The 24,369-nt window shown below is 35.9% G+C and overlaps 1 protein-coding gene across 1 annotated transcript in view; it reads right to left on the bottom strand.

Moving 5' to 3' along the window:
• The window catches only part of LOC144435554 (uncharacterized), a 450,358-nt gene that overhangs the window by 411,001 nt on the left and 14,988 nt on the right, over positions 1-24,369 (bottom strand). Inside the window, exons 13-25 of the mRNA XM_078124141.1 lie at positions 23,575-23,691; positions 20,882-21,004; positions 18,878-19,000; positions 16,120-16,242; positions 10,595-10,717; positions 8,430-8,669; positions 6,912-7,028; positions 6,652-6,774; positions 4,910-5,026; positions 2,998-3,120; positions 2,134-2,250; positions 1,323-1,445; positions 412-534 (exon numbers count right to left, since the gene is read on the bottom strand). Coding sequence (XP_077980267.1) covers positions 412-534; positions 1,323-1,445; positions 2,134-2,250; positions 2,998-3,120; positions 4,910-5,026; positions 6,652-6,774; positions 6,912-7,028; positions 8,430-8,669; positions 10,595-10,717; positions 16,120-16,242; positions 18,878-19,000; positions 20,882-21,004; positions 23,575-23,691 — 1,692 coding nt within the window. The remainder of the gene's footprint in view (positions 1-411; positions 535-1,322; positions 1,446-2,133; positions 2,251-2,997; positions 3,121-4,909; positions 5,027-6,651; positions 6,775-6,911; positions 7,029-8,429; positions 8,670-10,594; positions 10,718-16,119; positions 16,243-18,877; positions 19,001-20,881; positions 21,005-23,574; positions 23,692-24,369) is intronic.

Genomic DNA, 24,369 nt, shown 5'->3' with positions numbered 1-24,369 from the left:
ACCCACTGCAGTACACCCATGACAATAACCCACTGTAGTACACCCATGACAATAACCCACTGCAGTACACCCATGACAGTAACCCACTGCTGTACACCCATGACAATAACCCACTGCAGTACACCCATGACAATAACCCACTGCTGTACACCCATGACAATAACCCACTGTAGTACATCCATGACAATAACCCACTGTAGTACACCCATGACAATAACCCACTGCAGTACACCCATGACAATAACCCACTGCAGTATACCCATGACAATACTGACAAAATGTAGCACCAAAGTAGCACCACCTGCGACCCCTAGCACTATTTTTGCCCAAAATCAAAAATTTGGTAACTAAGACTTTAGCATGTTTAATATAGATACTTAAGAAGTAACACTATAATGTCAGTCTACTTACATGTTTGGCAAGTCGTGCCTATGTAACAGCCTGGACATTCACAATTGTATACAAAACAAGAACCAGGCACTTTGGAACAGACACCACCATTCATACATGGATTGGGAACACACTGATCAATTTCTGGAAAATAAAAAGTACAAATATAACATGAAAGTGATCCAAAAAAACTAATGAGAGAGAATATTGAATATTGCATTTGCCTCAACATTCAACTGATATTGCAAAAGCATATGGTCAAAAAATTACAAAAATAACTTTAAACAGCTCTCATAATGGTCAAACTAAAATGGCACTAGTGATTGTCAAACTAAAACAGCACTAGTGATTGTCAAACTAAAACAGCACTAGTGATTGTCAAACTAAAACAGCACTAGTGATAGTCAAATTAAAACAGCACTAGTGATTGTCAAACTAAAACAGCACTAGTGATTGTCAAACTAAAACAGCACTAGTGATTGTCAAACTAAAACAGCACTAGTGATTGTCAAACTAAAACAGCACTAGTGATTGTCAAACTAAAACAGCACTAGTGATAGTCAAATTAAAACAGCACTAGTGATTGTCAAATTAAAACAGCACTAGTGATTGTCAAACTAAAACAGCACTAGTGATTGTCAAACTAAAACAGCACTAGTGATAGTCAAACTAAAACAGCACTAGTGATAGTCAAACTAAAACAGCACTAGTGATAGTCAAACTAAAATGGCACTAGTGATTGTCAAACTAAACATCAATTTTTTGTCTTTGATAAGTGGACTAGGGCATAAAAGCTACTTTAAAAACTCCTGGTGGCAAAACTAAACTATCTTTAAGTTTCGTCTTTCTGAGCACTGACATACAATGTACATTAAAGTGAAGATATACTTTTATAGGCTGTTTGCAATCAGTTGAATAAAAACATAACACACCTGATTCACAGTTATCACCAGTATAGCAGGTCAGACAGAAACATGAATACAGCGTACATGAACCTGGAGTGGGTTGACAAAAACCACCATTTTGACATGGATTTGGTGAACACTGGTCCAATCCTGGTGTCAATGAAAAACATTTTATGTACATCATTAGTGTTTTTTTTCATTTCTGTTATTACATCATTTCCTATACATTAAAATACTGGGTATTATGCATCTTCAATTTTCCTATCTATTAACTTTCTCTACAAGTTATATTTTAAAACATTTCAAAATCAACAATTATTAAGTTTGAGTAATACATGTATGTAATAAAAGTACTGAAAGAAAAATATAAAATTTTGAATAAAAATGTACCAACAACTAAATCAAACACATGCTTTGGATAAAGGACTTTCAACTTTAAGTTATCACTGGCATGGAGTTTGTCAGTCTGTACAAAAATTATAACCGGTAAATTTCTTTTTTTTACGCCTATTCAATTGTTCATGCAGATATAACAGGTCCATAATTTTATATTTTCCTTAGCATACTTTCCTTGCAAAAAGCCTACATGTTTTCCAAGGAAGTCTGTGGAAAAAATTATAAAATTGCAATCTCCGTTGACAACAAAAAAATTCACATCTGATGAAAATTGGCATTCAGAAAGACAACAGTGACAATTCTGTTGGTTATCAAAATCTGAATGTGAGACAACCGTGTTTTGGAGTTGACTATATTTTGCAAATTCAAACATTCGGATTTCCAGTGGTTTATAAAACTTAAAACAAAACAATGACTGAGAGTAAAAGTTGACAGTACTTACTTGTTTCACAGTTATCTCCAACAAAGCAGTTCTGACACTGACAGTTAAATGTTGTACATGACAATTGGATACAGTTTCCATTATTCTGACATGGATTTGGTTGACATGGTTGTTGTGCTGTCAATAAACAAAAACAGTATAACATTAAAGGGCATATAGTGCAGCAATATTACAATGGATTGCATTCAAGTGTCCTGTTTGCTACAATGGATTGCATTCAAGTGTCCTGATTGCTACAATGGATTGCATTCAAGTGTCCTGTTTGCTACAATGGATTGCATTCAAGTGTCCTGTTTGCTACAATGGATTGCATTCAAGTGTCCTGATTGCTACAATGGATTGCATTCAAGTGTCCTGATTGCTACAATGGATTGCATTCAACTTTCAAGTGTCCTGTTTGCTACAATGGATTGCATTCAAATGTCCAGATTGCTACAATGGATTGCATTCAAGTGTCCCGTTTACTAGAATGGATTGCATTCAAGTGTCCTGTTTGCTACAATGGATTGCATTCAAGTGTCCCGTTTGCTAGAACCTGACAGACTGTGACAATACTAATGTCTTAACCCTATTAAAGTACTCTCATCACCAATCAATATCCGTTAAGGTACTTCAAACATGTGTTGTCTTGTCTTGCATTGTGTTATGTTGTGTTGTGTTGTTATGTTGTATTGTTTTGTATTCTGTTGTGTTGTGTCACACTGTGTTGTGTTGTGTTGTGTTGTGTTGTTGATGTATTGTGTGGTGTCACACTGTGTTGCGTTGTGTAGCGTCGTGTTGTTTCGTTTCATGTCATGACGTGTTGTGTCACATTGTCTTATGTTATAATTTTTTTTATCAATTATGACAAGCCCATTTTCTTACGTGTTTCACAGAAATCTCCCTCAAAACAGCCGTTGCACTGACAGGTGAAGTCGGTACATGATCCTGGGATTGCATTACATTGACCTCCATTCAGACAACGGTTTGGTTGGCATGGATCCAACACTGAAAACAATCAAATGAATGAATGAATGAATGAACAAGTAATGAATAAATTTAGGTAAACTAATGGATTAATTAATTACAAAGGTATGTTTTGGTTAATCAACGAATCAATGAAATAAATCAATAAAATAATCATTCAATCAATGTATGATCATCAATCTATCAATTAATCAATCAATCTATCAATTAGTCAATCATTCAATCAATTAATCAATCAATCTATCAATTAGTCAATCAATCTATCAATTAATCTATCAATTAGTCAATCAATCTATCAATTAATCAATCAATCTATCAATCTATCAATTAATCAATCAATCAATCAATTAATCAATCATTCAATCAATTCAATTTGGTATAGATGGGCATCAGATGTTAATATCATGATCATGCACTCTCATAACAATGCTTGTACCAAAATGAATATTTCCATATTTTTACATAACAATGGCTGTACCAAAATGAATATTTCCATATGTTTACATAACAATGGCTGTACCATACATTGTACTTTTCATGATTCAACACATTCCAGAATCTACAGTTGAGAATAATCAGTAAATGTGAAAAGGGGCACACCATTTTAGTTTGCAAGAACAAGTATTTTAATATTAGTTTTGATAGATGATTTTCATATGCTATTGTTCACTATACTTCATGCAAGCCAAGTTGCAAGTTGAACATGTTAAAACAAAAACCATGGAATTTATACCCCACACTCTGTGGTCATTCAGATTTCAACAATGCAGCTGCTACCAAGTAATATCATGCTGTGAATGTTTGCAAAGCTGCCTCCTTTTTGCTTTGGAAGATTGGAAAAATTCGCAACATGCTGGATCAAACTTCTACTGAGAAACTTGTTCATGCCTTCACAACATCTCAATTAGATTACTGTAATAGTTTACTTTATGGTCTTCCTTTATATGACATTCACAAACTCCAAATCATTCAAAACTGAGTGGCCTGACTTGTCACCAGAAAGAAAAAATGTGACCATGTTACTCCAATTCTGCATGATTTACACTGGCTTTCTGTTCAACAGCAAATTGAATTCAAAATTTATGTATTACTTTTAAAGTTATAAATGGAATTGCACCATCTTATTTAAGTGAATAGCTGACAAAATGAGCCACTGGTCGTACCCTTCATTCTCAGTCTAATGGTAACATTAATTTACACTAGCCTATTGGCAGTACTACATGTATGTATTATGGTAATCGTGTCCCTCATCTATGCAATGTCTTGCCATAACCAATCCGAGCTGCTTCTTCATTCAACAGTTTTAAAAGCAGTTTGAAAACTTACCTAAAGTCATTTTATAATTAGTTATTTTACATATTTTACCTTTTTTGCATGTGAACCTTTTTACTAGTAGGTTTCTAATATCGGGACATTTTAAACAGTTTTAACGGTTCTTTTTTCAAATAGTGTATTTTAATTATCTTTTATGTTAACTTTGTTTTTCCAATCAGTTGTATAGCACATTGTGATTATTATTTAATGTAATGCGCTTTATAAGAATTCAATATGATTATCATGTCTCTATATCATTGGTTTTGCAGTGCTCTAAATATCAGTCAAAATGTTCCAAATTGCCATTTATTTCTCTCATTTTTTCATAAATTATGCTGACAGAAGTGGCTACATTTCAATAAGGAAATATTAGATAAGTGACATAAGGGTTTTGACACCACTTGACTTTTGATGAATCATAGTGACAAATTAAGGCTCCTCAAGTCATTTGGTGTATTTCTTGACTGGGAAATAATGTCAAATATCATAGACTTACATCTTTCACAGGCAACACCATCATAACATCCTGGACAATTACAAGTATACTGGGTACAGGAGTCTTGACTACACTGACCATTATTCAAACATGGATTGGGTTGACATGGATTCAAAACTGTCAAAATTTAAAAAAAAAAAAAAAGTGAAATATAGTACAATATAGTTGTGTTGTTTGTAAGATAAGTCTAGATTGTGTGCCAACTACAAGCTTCAAAATACAAGTCTCCTATGTCCAAAGATATGGCCCTCAACACTACATATATTGTGTTGTTAATTACTGTCTGAAATATAAACTATACATCTAGTAATTTTATAACATCATGTATAGCAATATTTACTCTATGATTCAATACATAGAAACATCTACTCTATGATTCAATACATATGATTCAATATAACTTTAATATGTGTAGCAATATATACTCTGTGATTCAATATAACTTTAATATGTATAGCAATATCTACTCTATGATTCAATATAACTTTAATATGTGTAGCAATATATACTCTGTGATTCAATATAACTTTAATATGTGTAACAATATCTACTCTATGATTCAATATAACTTTAATATGTGTAGCAATATCTACTCTGTGATTCAATATAACTTTAATATGTGTAACAATATCTACTCTATGATTCAATATAACTTTAATATGTGTAACAATATCTACTGTGATTCAATATAACTTTAATATGTGTAACAATAAATATCTACTCTGTGATTCAATATAACTTTAATATGTGTAACAATATCTACTCTATGATTCAATATAACTTTAATATGTGTAACAATATCTACTGTGATTCAATATAACTTTAATATGTGTAACAATAAATATCTACTCTGTGATTCAATATAACTTTAATATGTGTAACAATATCTACTCTATGATTCAATGTAACTTTAATATGTGTAACAATATCTACTCTATGATTCAATATAACTTTAATATGTGTAGCAATATTTACGCTGTGATTCAATACATATGATTCAATATAACTTTAATATGTATACAATATCTACTCTATGATTTAATATAACTTTAATATGTATACAATATCTACTCTATGATTTAATATAACTTTAATACTGTATGTTTAGCAATATCTACTCTGTGATTCAATATAACTTTAATATGTGTAGCAATATCTACTCTGTGATTCAATATAACTTTAATATGTATAGCAATATCTATTCTATGATTCAATACATAGAAATATCTACTCTATGATTCAATACATAGAAATATATACTCTATGATTCAATATAACTTTAAGATGTATAGCAATATCTACTCTATGATTCAATACATAGAAATGCCTACGCTATGATTCAATTTCAAAGTGTAGCGGAAGAAATATAACTTATGGTATACGAGAAAGTAACTTAAGTCATTACAAACAAAGGTTTGGAAAAACATTACAGTTGTAGCTAGTCCACTTTAAATGACATTGAACAGAGGAAATTATGCATCTTATAACTTCTGTCTATCAATGTCTAGTTTCAACTTGATCATCCACTACAAACATGACATCAATCCCTGGCCAATTAGCTTTCTCCCCCTCCCCACCTTCCCCCCTATTCATACCTAGGCCAAGACACACTGAGTTGACTTGGACTTCAAAACATCTTCATACAGTTTCATTTGAGGTGCATGTACATGTAGCAATCATAGTACTTTCCTGTTTGTGTTGTTTTGCTGTGGAGATAAACTGAACTATAGTTTTTCACTCACGTGTGTCACATAAAAATCCGGTGTAACAACCTGGACATGAACATGTGTATGATGTACAAGACCCTGGTTGAGGAACACAGGTTCCTCCATTGGAGCATGGATTTGGTGCACACTGATCAAGTCCTGCAATACAAAATATAATTTCAGTTTATCAGCTGAAAATGATCGACTGGCATGCATATAATTTTGAACCATTAAGGTCCATGTAAGGTATAACAGGCTAAAAAAAACTAGCTTCAAGGCTGAAAACTGAAACTTACGTGTTTGGCAAGTGTCTCCAGTAAAACATTGCTGACACTGACATCGATATTGGGTGCAGGTTAACTCTCCACAAAAACCACCATTCTGGCAAGGATTAGGCTGACATGGATTTAAACCTAACAATAAACAGTGAAACAAATTGTCAGTTAAAAAACAAAACATGCTTTATCATTTCATATCAAAGTTTGATATAAAGTATCATTTTTTCGGTTACTAGTAGTCCACAGGGTTCTATGAGTTCACCCAACTATTTCACAATCGCTTACTCAGTCCAATTATTTCACAATCGCTTACTCAGTCCAACTATTTCTCATCATTCATACAAAACATAGTTGTAGTTTTGTTAAATATTTTATTCATAAATAATGAAAAAAGCCCAGATTTTGCTGGTAGATAAATACCCAGAAGGTGAAATTTGCATATTGTGAGTCTCATCAAACCCTGCAACATACCATTTAACAGTAAACATAAAGTTAGAGGGACTTAGTTATGACATAACAAAAGTTACCAAAAGGGGCTTTACTATAAAACATCATTACTGTCTGTGTATCCAATTAAAAGTACTGTACTTACTACTTTACCAGTTTCAATTTCTATATTATAATATTGTCTTCAAAGTTTAGAAACTTAAGAGAATAAGAATCTGATTCACTACATTACATATACTATGCAATTGCTGACATCAGACCATGGACAAATGGAACCTGTTACAAACAGATAAAGTAAACAACTGAATTGGATTGGATTAATAACACTTGGCACATCATGTTGGAAGTACAGAGACTTATATAATATTTCACCATTTCATAAGAATAGTTTTATGGCCTCTTTACATAATAGTTCATGTTCACTAACAAATTTGATATTCCCCTGACATTTCATGCACACATACAGAGGCTACAAAAGTGTTCTTATCAAGCTATGAAATGTAATACAAGTCTTTTCTGTTCCTGCATGCTGAGCCAAAGTTATTAATCCAATTCATTTGTTTACTTTTAATCTCTTCATAACATGTTCCATTTGTCGATGGTCTGATGTCAGCAGTGGTAATTATAAAATGTAATTTTGTAATTTAATCAGCTGATTTCACTGAAAAGCAGAGTATAAACAAGTTGAAAGAAAAAGTATTTAAGGAATGATGCATACATATCATGTAACAAATACTATTGAAGATGTACAAAGAAGATTTTATTCAATACTATGGAAAGTATACTATCGGCAAACTACAATAGACACTGACACGTCCTAAATATACTGTTGCTACATGTGGTAGATTACACAAGTGGGTCTTGGATATGTGTATATAACCATCCTGTAATAACGATAGAATTAAGCACTAAGTGAGCTTGAATGTCTATCCAAGTAAGGAAAACTTGGTATCAGAGACTCCACATACTGTGAATGTAATTAAATCAATGTCCATTTGTGGCTTATATAAACATGTTGTAAAAATAGCTTTAGTTTGCCTATAGCTTGATTTCCATAGTTGTAGCAATTTTGTTGGAAAATAAACTTACGCTCTCCACAGAAGGTTCCTGTATAACACTGAGGACAAGTACATTGGAAGTCAGTACAGGAGTTGGCAATGGCTGAACAAACTCCTCCATTTAGACACCGACTTGGTTGGCATGGGTTTTGTAATGTTTCACATGATGTTCCAGTATAACAACCTGTACACACACAAGTACGTGAAGTACAGGTGTCTTGGATGCAAGTTGCACCATTCAAACAGCGATTTGTTGAGCATGGATCTAGCACTGAAATAGAAACAAATTACAAATTTATTTGTCTCATGTGTTCATAAGGTCACATGTTTTGACAGTAGTTCAATTTCTTGACAAGGAAATTATTTCAGGTAAATATTTTCCACTTTGTGTTTTACACAAATGTTTACTTTAATTCAAAAGCTTTCAGTCACAACAATTCATTTTTATCCAAAAGATTTTCTAACTGAGAGTAACAATCAACAATGTACTTAAGGCAGATAATAGATTATCTAACTGAGAGTAACAATCAACAATGTACTTAAGGCAGATAATAGATTATCTAACTGAGAGTAACAATCAACAATGTACTTAGGCAGATAATAGATTATCTAACTGAGAGTAACAATCAACAATGTACTTAAGGCAGATAATAGATTATCTAACTGAGAGTAACAATCAACAATGTACTTAAGGCAGATAATAGATTATCTAACTGAGAGTAACAATCAACAATGTACTTAAGGCAGATAATAGATTATCTAACTGAGAGTAACAATCAACAATGTACTTAAGGCAGATAATAGATTATCTAACTGAGAGTAACAATCAACAATGTACTTAGGCAGATAATAGATTATCTAACTGAGAGTAACAATCAACAATGTACTTAAGGCAGATAATAGATTATCTAACTGAGAGTAACAATCAACAATGTACTTAAGGCAGATAATAGATTATCTAACTGAGAGTAACAATCAACAATGTACTTAAGGCAGATAATAGATTATCTAACTGAGAGTAACAATCAACAATGTACTTAAGGCAGATAATAGATTATCTAACTGAGAGTAACAATCAACAATGTACTTAGGCAGATAATAGATTATCTAACTGAGAGTAACAATCAACAATGTACTTAAGGCAGATAATAGATTATCTAACTGAGAGTAACAATCAACAATGTACTTAAGGCAGATAATAGATTATCTAACTGAGAGTAACAATCAACAATGTACTTAAGGCAGATAATAGATTATCTAACTGAGAGTAACAATCAACAATGTACTTAAGGCAGATAATAGATTATCTATGTACTTAAGGCAGATAATAGATTATCTAACTGAGAGTAACAATCAACAATGTACTTAGGCAGATAATAGATTATCTAACTGAGAGTAACAATCAACAATGTACTTAAGGCAGATAATAGATTATCTAACTGAGAGTAACAATCAACAATGTACTTAAGGCAGATAATAGATTATCTAACTGAGAGTAACAATCAACAATGTACTTAAGGCAGATAATAGATTATCTAACTGAGAGTAACAATCAACAATGTACTTAAGGCAGATAATAGATTATCTAACTGAGAGTAACAATCAACAATGTACTTAAGGCAGATAATAGATTATCTAACTGAGAGTAACAATCAACAATGTACTTAAGGCAGATAATAGATTATCTAACTGAGAGTAACAATCAACAATGTACTTAAGGCAGATAATAGATTATCTAACTGAGAGTAACAATCAACAATGTACTTAAGGCAGATAATAGATTATCTAACTGAGAGTAACAATCAACAATGTACTTAAGGCAGATAATAGATTATCTAACTGACAGTAACAACCAACAATGTGTATGCCTTGGGATCAATAGCCGTGAAAAGTAAAATTCTCAAAATCTTTCAAACTTTACCATATGAGAGCTTGTTTCAAATTCTGGTCCTTTTAATAATACTATCATGTATATCAATGTTACCTTTTGCATCTCTCCTTGTATTAGTAACAATAAGAGCCAAAAACTGTATCACTTCAAAATAAAAACTCCACAGGTATGTCAATTTGCTAAATATTCTTACTTCTTAAAAAGCACATATAGATACATTTATACGAAAGTTGAAATTGTCCAAGGATGAAGAAAGTTAAGAATGTTTTTGGAGCATGAGGGGAAATTGCCTTTGTAGAACTTACATTGTTCACAGGTAGCACCAGTGTAACATCCTGGACATGTGCATTGGTACTGGAAACAGGAAGACCCAACAGCCTGACATGTACCACCATTACGACATGGTTGACTTGAACATGGATCAATTCCTGAATAAGACAAAAAATATTATTATATAAAAAAGGACAAATAAAAAATTCAAAGCATTGGTATAAAGAATAGTATTTACATTATTTGGTTACCAATAAATTTATTTATTTATTTTCCTATCAATGGCCACTTACAGATGAGTCAAAGAAATCAATGGTGCATTTATAATACTATAGTGGACATGGACAATGACAAATTAATTAAACATGTGCACACGATATGATTGACAAATTCAACTACACAGCTATTTACATAATTCTCAGTACCTGAAATAGAATATTACTGCCTAGGTGCATCTTAAAAAATAATGAGAATTTTGGATTTGATTTCTTGGTTGACACTATAACTTCAGTTCCACATGCATTACTATAGGCACGCAAAAGAATAAGTCAACCTTCTTGTCCTATTTTGACTCTTTAGCATGAGATAAAATGCTACTGCAGGTACTGAGAATTAAAAAGTCTTGCAATGCAACCTATAAAACTTATTTAGTAACATTGACTCTATATGGTACATGTAAAACGGTCGATGTCTGGCAAAGTGACATAGATACAAAGAACAGAGACAGCAAACATTTACAAACAAAAAACAATGAAAATAAAACCAATGGCATTGTAGCTGACCTGTACAGTTTATGTGCTAATTTTTCAAAAATGTTTATCCACATGCCAATCCATCCCAATCATCTGCACAATCATTTCACTGTACTATCTATCATCTATGTAATTTGGCTGTTGTTATTGCCAGGGTTATAGTTGCTAGGTATACATGTGATCATTAAAGAAACGCTATGTTTTATAATGATGTCTGTGTATGCATGTGTGTGTGTGTGTGTGTGTGTGTGTGTGTGTGTGTGTGTGTGTGTGTGTGTGTGTGTGTGTGTGTGTGTGTGTGTGTGTGTGTGTGTGTGCGCGCGTGTGGTCAAGGTGACATGTGTATGTCCCATATATGTCACCTTTGTGCCAGCAGATATTGCAAGTCTAAGAAATGATGATTACACACAGATGGACACATAGATGGACACATAGATGGACACAAAGACAGACACACAGACGGATACAAAGATGGACACACAGATGGATACAAAGATGGATACATAGATGGATACATAGATGGACACAAAGACAGACACACAGATGGATACATAGATGGACACATAGATGGACACATAGATGGACACACAGATGGACACAAAGATGGACACAAAGATGGACACATAGATGGATACAAAGATGGATACATAGATGGACACATACATGGATACATAGATGGATACAAAGACAGACACAAGGATGGATACATAGATGGACACATAGATGGACACATAGATGGATACAAAGACAGACACACAGATGGATACATAGATGGACACATAGATGGATACATAGATGGATACAAAGACAGACACACAGATGGATACATAGATGGACACATAGATGGACACATAGATGGACACAAAGATGGATACAAAGACAGACACACAGATGGATACATAAATGGACACATAGATGGATACATAGATGGATACAAAGACAGACACACAGATGGATACATAGATGGACACATAGATGGATACATAGATGGACACATAGATGGACACAAAGATGGATACAAAGACAGACACACAGATGGATACATAGATGGACACATAGATGGATACATAGATGGACACATAGATGGACACAAAGATGGATACACAGATGGACACACAGACGGACACACAGATGGACACACAGATGGACACAAATATGGACACATAGATGGACACACAGATGGACACACAGATGGATACAAAGACAGACACACAGACGGATACAAAGATGGACACACAGATGGACACATAGATGGACACACAGATGGATACAAAGATGGATACAAAGACAGACACACAGACGGATACAAAGATGGACACACAGATGGACACAGATGGATACATAGATGGATACATAGATGGATACATAGATGGACACATAGATGGACACAAAGATGGACACACAGATGGATACACAGATGGACACACAGGTGGATACAAAGATGGACACACAGATGGACACACAGATGGATACACAGATGGACACACAGATGGATACAAAGACAGACACACAGACGGATACAAAGATGGACACACAGATGGACACACAGATGGACACATAGATGGACACACAGATGGATACAAAGACAGACACACAGACGGATACAAAGATGGACACACAGATGGATACAAAGACAGACACACAGATGGACACATAGCTGGACACACAGATGGACACACAGATGGACACACAGATGGACACACAGATGGACACATAGATGGACACACAGATGGACACATAGATGGACACAAAGATGGACACATAGATGGACACACAGATGGACACACAGATGGATACATAGATGGACACACAGATGGACACACAGATGGACACATAGATGGACACACAGATGGACACATAGATGGACACACAGATGGACACATAGATGGACACACAGATGGACACAAAGATGGATACAAAGACAGACACACAGACAGATACAAAGATGGACACAAAGATGGACACATAGATGGACACATAGATGGATACAAAGACAGACACACAGATGGACACACAGGTGGATACATAGATGGACACATAGATGGACACACAGATGGACACATAGATGGACACACAGATGGACACAAAGACAGACACACAGACGGATACAAAGATGGACACACAGATGGACACATAGATGGACACACAGATGGACACATAGATGGACACACAGATGGACACAAAGATGGATACAAAGACAGACACACAGACAGATACAAAGATGGACACAAAGATGGACACATAGATGGACACATAGATGGATACAAAGACAGACACACAGATGGACACACAGGTGGATACATAGATGGACACATAGATGGACACACAGATGGACACATAGATGGACACACAGATGGATACAAAGACAGACACACAGACGGATACAAAGATGGACACACAGATGGACACATAGATGGACACACAGATGGACACATAGATGGACACATAGATGGACACACAGATGGACACATAGATGGATACAAAGACAGACACACAGACGGATACAAAGATGGACACACAGATGGACACACAGATGGACACACAGATGGACACAAAGATGGATACACAGATGGACACACAGATGGACACACAGATGGACACATAGATGGACACACAGATGGACACATAGATGGACACACAGATGGACACAAAGATGGACACACAGATTGATACAAAGACAGACACACAGACGGATACAAAGATGGACACACAGATGGACACATAGATGGACACACAGATGGACACAAAGATGGATACAAAGACAGACACACAGACAGATACAAAGATGGACACACAGATGGACACACAGACGGACACACAGATGGACACATAGATGGACACATAGATGGACACACAGATGGACACAAAGATGGACACATAGATGGATACAAAGACAGACACAGACGGATACAAAGATGGACACACAGATGGACACACAGATGGACACACAGATGGACACAAAGATGGATACACAGATGGACACACAGATGGACACACAGATGGACACACAGATGGACACATAGATGGACACACAGATGGACACATAGATGGACACACAGATGGACACACAGATGGATACAAAGACAGACACACAGATGGACACACAGATGGACACATAGATGGACACAAAGACGGATACACAGATGGACACACGGATGGATACATAGATGGACACACAGATGGACACACAGATGGACACAAAGATGGACACACAGATGGACACACAGATGGACACATAGATGGACACACAGATGGATACAAAGACAGACACACAGACGGATACAAAGATGGACACACAGATGGACACACAGATGGACACACAGATGGATACAAAGACAGACACACAGATGGACACACAGATGGACACATAGATGGACACAAAGATGGACACACAGATGGACACACAGATGGACACATAGATGGACACACAGATGGATACAAAGACAGACACACAGACGGATACAAAGATGGACACACAGATGGACACACAGATGGACACACAGATGGATACAAAGACAGACACACAGATGGACACACAGATGGACACATAGATGGACACAAAGACGGATACAAAGATGGACACACAGATGGACACACAGATGGACACACAGATGGACACACAGATGGACACACAGATGGACACATACATGGACACACAGATGGATACAAAGCCAGACACACAGACGGATACAAAGATGGACACATAGATGGACACATAGATGGACACATATATGGACACACAGATGGACACACAGATGGACACAAAGATGGACACACAGATGGACACATAGATGGACACACAGATGGATACAAAGACAGACACACAGACGGATACAAAGATGGACACACAGATGGACACACAGATGGACACAAAGATGGACACACAGGTGGATACATAGATGGACACACAGATGGACACACAGATGGACACATAGATGGACACACAGATGGACACACAGATGGACACATAGATGGACACACAGATGGATACAAAGACAGACACACAGACGGATACAAAGATGGACACACAGATGGACACACAGATGGACACACAGATGGATACAAAGACAGACACACAGATGGACACACAGATGGACACATAGATGGACACAAAGACGGATACAAAGATGGACACACAGATGGACACACAGATGGACACACAGATGGACACACAGATGGACACACAGATGGACACACAGATGGACACATACATGGACACACAGATGGATACAAAGCCAGACACACAGACGGATACAAAGATGGACACATAGATGGACACATAGATGGACACATATATGGACACACAGATGGACACACAGATGGACACAAAGATGGACACACAGATGGACACATAGATGGACACACAGATGGATACAAAGACAGACACACAGACGGATACAAAGATGGACACACAGATGGACACACAGATGGACACAAAGATGGACACACAGGTGGATACATAGATGGACACACAGATGGACACACAGATGGACACATAGATGGACACACAGATGGACACACATATGGACACACAGATGGACACACAGATGGACACAAAGATGGACACACAGATGGACACAGATGGACACAAAGATGGACACACAGGTGGATACATAGATGGACACAAAGATGGACACAAAGATGGACACACAGATGGACACACAGATGGACACATAGATGGACACATAGATGGACACAAAGATGGACACACATCTGTTTGTCCACACACACACACACATACATACATATATACCTGAGAAATGCATTGTGCATGTTTATTAATCATGATATCAATCAAAATAACTTACTATCTGCACAGATTATCCCAGTATAACATGTTGGACAACTACATCTGAAATCTGTACAAGAACCCTGTTGTGAAATACAGTATCCGCCATTTTGACAAGGATTGGGTGTACACTGATCAATGACTGAAAATAAAATGTTAAAATTTAAGTGAATTGAAAATATATTGAGAAATATTGACCTGATTAACTTGTCACAAGTTTACAGCACCATTATTAAAATATCTTGAGTTCATTTAGTAAATAAATTATGACAAAGAGGACACCAACAAATATCACTGCATATTGCTAAAATTGTCATATACAATGTTATAATATAGCTAGTGATAATGCTGTGCCATGATTCGCTAGAATCAGTCACGTGATAGGAAAACAGAATGACTATTTCCCTAGGGAAATAGTTCCATCAACTTTTACATGGTCACGTGACCACCGCGTTCACAGCAAGTCAAAATGGCAGCTTCTGACGATGTCGTCTGCCACCACGAGTTCACAGCATGAGGTATATTATAAAACACATATTGCCTGGCCTATATTCGGGCTATAGCACCCGTTCATTACCTTTGCCCTCAGGAAATAGCATGTGATTCTGGTAACTCACAGTCCCTCGAGTGTAATAAACGGGTGCTATAGCCCTCAAGGCCAGGTAATATGTGTTCAATATACACCACTTATTGAATACATATATTAGTGACAAACACCACACATATCAATGACATACACCACACATATCAATGACATACACCACACATATCAATGACATACACCATACACATATCAATGACATACACCACACATATCAATGACATACACCACACACATCAATGACAACGGAAGCACCACACATATCAATGACATACACCACACATATCAATGACATACACCACACATATCAATGACATACACCACACATATCAACGACGTACACCACACACATCAATGACAAACACCACACATATCAACGACGTACACCACACACATCAATGACAAACACCACACACATCAATGACAAACACCACACATATCAATGACAAACACCACACATATCAATGACATACACCACACATATCAATGACAAACACCACACATATCAATGACAAACACCACACATATCAATGACAAACACCACACATATCAATGACAAACATCACACATATCAGTGACATACTCCACTTATTGAATGACATACATCACACATATCAATGACAAACACCACACATATCTATGACATACATCACACATATCAGTGACATACTCCACTTATTGAATGACATACATCACACATATCAATGACAAACACCACACATATCAATGACAAACACCACACATATATATGACATACATCACACATATCAGTGACATACTCCACTTATTGAATGACATACATCACACATATCAACAAGTCATTGAGAATGATATAGTCCCCGCTATGATTGGGTTTTAAGGAATTATCACTACTCTGATCACACTTGTGAACCTAAATCAAACAGATTTAGATATGTTTTGTCTGCTTGTTGGACATGGAACATGCCTACAACAATAAAGGATGGGTCGGGTATGGGGGATTGTATCACGACGAAAATGGATATGCACATGTATGTCATAGAACACTGTCCTAATACCAACTTTGAATGAGATCTGTTCAAGCATGCTGGGTTATGGCTTTGGACATGGACAAATCGCAAACAAAATGGCTGCCAGGCAGCCATATTGGATCGTATCACAATGAAAATGGATATGCACATGTATGTCACAGAACACTGTCCTAATACCAACTTTGAATGAGATCTGTTCAAGCATGTCTGAGTTATGGCTTTAGACAGGGAAAATTTGCAAACAAAATGGCTGCTCGGCGGCCATATTGGATCGTATCATGAAACAAATTGACGTGCATATGTATATGCCATTGTATGTTGCCCCTGTACCAAGTTTGAAAAAAATCGGTCCAGGTATCTTCAAGAAACAGCTGCGGACGGACGGACGGACGCACAGACGCACAGACAGACGGAACCCAATCCATAAGTCCCCGTTCCGGACTTCGTCTGGCGGGGACTAATGACAAACACCACACATATCAATGACAAACACCACACATATCAGTGACATACACCACACATATCAGTGACATACATGTAAACTACACATATCAATGGCATACACCAGTCTTATTGAATGACATACATCACACATATCAGTGACATACACCACTTATTGAATGACATACATCACACATATCAATGACAAACACCACACATATACCAATGAAATATACCACACATATCTATGACATACATCACACATATCAGTGACATACACCACTTATTGAATGACATACATCACACATATCAGTGACATACATCACACATATACCAATGAAATATACCACACATATCAATGACATGCTGGCTCTCTACAATCATGTCATCGCCACAATACGCCTAGTGGTAAAGCCAGCAAACAGACAGTTTGTAAGTAATTAGAACCTTTAGTTGTGATACAGAAGAACCAATTATTACCATGTTTTAGAGATATGATGAATGACTTGTATATAAGGATATTCAATGAGTATTACTTGTTGTGTTGCTGTGGATAAACAACAGTTTGGGCATGGAACTATAAAGTAGAATAGAAATTGATACTTGACTTCATATGTTATTGTTGTTGTTGTTGTAGTAGTAGTAATAGTAATATAGTGAAGTTACCTTATTGGAATCTAGTTTTTGAAGAAATTACATAGTAATAACTATTAACTATAACTTACATGTAGCACAGTTGACTCCTGTAAAGCATCCAGTGCATGAACATGTGTATTCAGTACAGAGACTGGGTGATGGCAAGCAAGCTCCACCATTCAGACATCGGTTGGGAAGACATGGGTCAATTGCTGAAAGTACAACAAGCAAAATATTCTTGTATGACAAGGTTAGATACAGTGCAGATAAAAATAGCACCAATGGCATTGTAGCACAACTGTATTTGGCTGTTGCTATATAGACATGGTCTTGAAGCTAGGGATATTTGCATACATTGTTTGGATCTTTAGTCACTTACCTACCCATCCCTGTTGTTATCTTTGTAATGTGCATCGTCATTTCACTGTTGCTAAGGGCATGGTCATGGTTGCTATGGCCATTTGTGTCGAAATGTTTTCAACAATAACTGCAGAATAATACCTCCAGAAACATCCCTACCAAGTTTCAACCCATTCACCATGCAGTTTCAAGACATAAATCTTTGACCAAAATTGAGATTTTTAGACCTAATTTCCATATTGCTGATGGGATCATCCCGTTCTGAATACAGCTTCATCTACACATCGCCAGATGCATCCCCATTAAATTTCAGCCCAATCGGCCCAGTAGTTTTGGAACTATATATTTTTGACAAAAAAGACACATGTGTAGACCTAATTTGCATATCACTGATGGGATCATAATGCCATGAATACTTCTTAATCTAAACACCACTAAGAACATTGTTTGACCAAATCACACACCGGTGGTAAGATCATTTTGATTTGAACAATTTCCCAACTAGACATCCAAGGTAATATAACCACCAAATGTCATGGCAATCAGTCCAGTGGTTTTTGACTTTAAGTTGTTCACACACACACACACACACACACACACACACACACACACACACACACACACACGCACACGCACACGCACACGCACACACACACACACACACACACACACACACACACACACACACACACACACACACAGACAGACAGACAGACAGACAGACAGACACTTTGCCATGCCTATAGCACTTCTGAACCTCATCAGTTCAGTTGTGCTAAAAACTAATTTTGTTAAAAGTGATCTTGGTCATTATAACTGACTAAGCCACTGATTGTGCCCCTTTGAGAACACAGCTTGGTTAGAGTTTGGGCACCTACATGTACATGTAGTTATAAGCTGGTAATTGTGTAACTACATTTTATTGTCTTTATCAATCAAGATTAACAGACACAACATTTTCAATGTCAGAAAAAGTTGTTATCTCAGACAACCAACACAATTTCTGAGGCATTATTCAAATTGATGTTTTCACCAAATGAATAGGAATCCCATAGCATGAAATAAAGGTATTTTCATAAACTTTGGGTTCTAGAAAGTCATTTTGTGCATTTCACATCGCACAATTTTCCCTCCGTTGCAAAAAACACTATTGAAACTCTTCACTTCTATTGTTTTCATTGCATGTGTGGGTTCTAGCAGACATGCATATGTATCATGTATTAGATGTACACTGAATATTCTTGACTATTTATCTGAAGGAAATAAGGTCTTAGGAGTCATGAATTTTCAGAGTGCATCTACTAAGCATTCATGTCTGCTAATACCCAAGATGCAATGGTGTATCACTGAAAGACCAATGAGGTGAAAAAGAGTTTCAATTTGGTGTTTTTTGACAACAGAATGAAAATTACATGATATCCTGAAATGACTTTCCAGTAACCAAACTTTTGAAAATACCTTTATTTCTTGGAATGGAATTTGCTTTTAACCACATTTGAAAGTGTTACATTGTAGCATTCTTTGTGTGCCAAATACAATTATTTTTAGTACAAGTTAAATTGGTGATTTGGAATATTTTGACTCATCTTTTGAGCACTGCATAACTAATTGTGACATAGATGTGCCGTCATAATGTACAACCAGGGTGGAAATTCCTTATTTTTTTGTTCAAACACAGGCAACCTGGCTTGTGTATGTGTGGTATACAATGAAAACTGCTATTGTGTACTTACGTTGTGCACAGTTGGTTCCTGTGAAGCAAGTAGGGCATTGACAAGTGTAGGCAGTACAGGAGCCAAACTGAGCCACACAAATACCACCATTCTGACATGGATTAGGTTGGCATTGGTCCAATACTAAAATTCAAATCAATTAATAAATGTGACAAGATGATTGATTACCCACAAAAGTAACTGATATTGCAGGATTAGCAGGATACAACCAGAAAATAATATCAACATTCCTGATCACTTTACTGCAGAGTACACAAAATGGGAAAACAAGAAATTGCACGGCAAAGGGATGCTTGTCTAGAGTTATAAGCAACAATGCATTTAAATTTAAATTACCACATGACGGACAAAGTCAGATTCACTTTCATACCATATGACGGACAAAGTCAGATTCACTTTCATACCATATGACGGACAAAGTCAGATTCACTTCCATACCATATGACGGACAAAGTCAGATTCACTTTCATACCATATGATGGACAAAGTCAGATTCACTTTCATACCATATGGTGGACAAAGTCAGATTCACTTTCATACCATATGGTGGACAAAGTCAGATTCACTTTCATACCATATGGTGGACAAAGTCAGATTCACTTTCATACCATATAGTGGACAAATTCAGATTCACTTTCATATCATATGGTGGACAAAGTCAGATTCACTTTCATACCATATGGTGGACAAAGTCAGATTCACTTTCATACCATATGGTGGACAAAGTCAGATTCACTTTCATACCATATAGTGGACAAATTCAGATTCACTTTCATATCATATGGTGGACAAAGTCAGATTCACTTTCATACCATATGACGGACAAAGTCAGATTCACTTTCATACCATATGATGGACAAAGTCAGATTCACTTTCATACCATATGATGGACAATAACAGATTCACTTTCATACCATATGACGGACAAAGTCAGATTCACTTTCATACCATATGATGGACAATAACAGATTCACTTTCATACCATATGGTGGACAAAGTCAGATTCACTTTCATACCATATGACGGACAAAGTCAGATTCACTTTCATACCATATGATGGACAAAGTCAGATTCACTTTCATACCATATGACGGACAAAGTCAGATTCACTTTCATACCATATGACGGACAAAGTCAGATTCACTTTCATACCATATGATGGACAAAGTCAGATTCACTTTCATACCATATGGTGGACAAAGTCAGATTCACTTTCATACCATATGACGGACAAAGTCAGATTCACTTTCATACCTACATTATATGGTGGACAAAGTCAGATTCACTTTCATACCATATGGTGGACAAATTCAGATTCACTTGGTGATGTAGCATTTAGTTTTAATGAGTCATTTGCATAATTAATGATTTTCAGTAATTAGGCTATATATATCTTGAAAATGTACTCTTCAAATTCAGTTAAATTTGGTACATATTTCAAACATATCTAATCAAACATGTTCTGTTGCATTTCAACAAAAATTGTGAGTAGGAACTAAAGACTCTGTCCTTACGGAAGGCATTCAGTTTAAATCTGGATTGTTATCATTTACAGATAAATAATTTCAAAAAAGTATGTAGAGAAATTGAAGTAACCATCCTACTCTTCTCATAATAACGGACATATCTCATACACTATACATTTTCAAATAATTCTGCAAATCTCACACTTTCCAAATATGACCTCTGACCTTGTCCACCATCAAATAAAAGCACAACACTGCGTGAATTTGTTAGTAACAATGGCAATGCAGACTACTCCTACACACTATCTTTTTTTCAAAAATTACAGCCAAACATTTATATGGATTGATATGTTAGTATTTGTTATAGAAAATATGGAATTACAGATTGAAAAACAATTCATAAAAAATGGATTCTTAAATGTTCTTACCTTACAAGACAACATACATGTACTGCTATTTTGAGCACATAATAAGGGTAGGCAGATCGCAAGGGTCAGATTTAAGCATTGAAAATGTATGAATGTAATCTTTTCAAACATGGCTAGCAAGGTTAAGATTATAGGCATGAGTTGCTCAGGAATACCTGTGATAACAGAGCTATAGGCAAGTAGTCAGCCGTTAGTAGTATATTAAAGTACAATTGCATACTCTTTAATTCTTAATAAAAAGTTTAAAACTTACTTACATGATGAATATTATTATGCAAGCTGGTGTTTTCCATGCATGAGTTCTGAGACATTGCCAAAAAACACCATTGCAACAATAAAAAAATCCAGCACAAGGCACAAAACACAAAAGAGCAATGTTTTGAAGTGTTTCACTACTGAGGGTGCTGTCACTCATGATGGAGCTACATTCCTTCTGCATTGCAATTTGTAGCACTGCTAGTCATCCAAGATAACTAGCTATACAATAGAACATACTTAGATTTTGTTTCTGTCAATTTACACAATGCATACTCGGATTTCCAAAAACGAGACAGGGAACTGGAGAAAACATTGATCAACCAAAAACATCCACGCTTTCAGCAGCTGTACAAGTACATTCCAAAACATCGCTTTATAATAGCCTATTAAAATTTGAAATGTATCATATAGTGAGTGATTTCATATAATATCATAATATTTGTAATATGAGACCACAGCCTTGATTTCACATTTCAAGTGAGAGACATTAGAAGGACTGCACTGTACTGCATAGCACTATGCAAGGCCTGGGAAGACTCACATGTTTGGCATTCGTTGCCTGTGTAACAGCCTTGACAGTTACAGAAATAGTCTTCACAAGATCTCTGGTTACAAACACCATTATTCTGACATGGATTGGGTTGACAGGGATCCAATACTGTGTGCATGTAGAGACAACAAAATGTTATAGAAATTAATGGAAAAGTGATTTCTGCCTTTAGTACAATTATTGTACTGATTATGGCTATCAACCTAACTAGGATTTTCAGTGATGAAATGGCACCTTGCAAGTTGGTTACTTAATACTTTGAAATTTTGTAAAGATGTCTACTGTACTGTACTTGACATGAGTTGTCATTTTGGGGATTACCTACAAGAATTTATGGCAAACCATCTGGGAATGACATTACATTTGTCCTATTCTCTGTCATCACACTCTTCCCTTTCTTTTTTTCTAATTCTTGTCAAATGCACAGCTATGTGTAGCACATGCAACTGAAGTGATGGTATCAACAAGAAATAGACTGCTTCGTATTTTTATGATGCATCTAGGTGGTGACATTACATTCCAAGTAACAACATTGGTATATATGGTTTGTGTGTTTGGTACATATGGTTTGTGTGTTTGGTATATATGGTTTGTGTGTTTGGTACATATGGTTTGTGTGTTTGGTATATTATGATTTGAATGTTTGGTATATATGGTTTGTATGTTTGGTATATTATGGTTTGTATGTTTGGTATATTATGGTTTGTATGTTTGGTATATTATGATTTGTATGTTTGGTATATTATGGTTTGTATGTTTGGTATATTATGGTTTGTATGTTTGGTA

Source organism: Glandiceps talaboti, chromosome 5, assembly GCF_964340395.1.
Source record: "Glandiceps talaboti chromosome 5, keGlaTala1.1, whole genome shotgun sequence".
Classification (NCBI taxonomy): Eukaryota; Metazoa; Hemichordata; class Enteropneusta; family Spengelidae; genus Glandiceps; species Glandiceps talaboti.
This window is presented reverse-complemented; position numbering and strand designations above follow the sequence as displayed.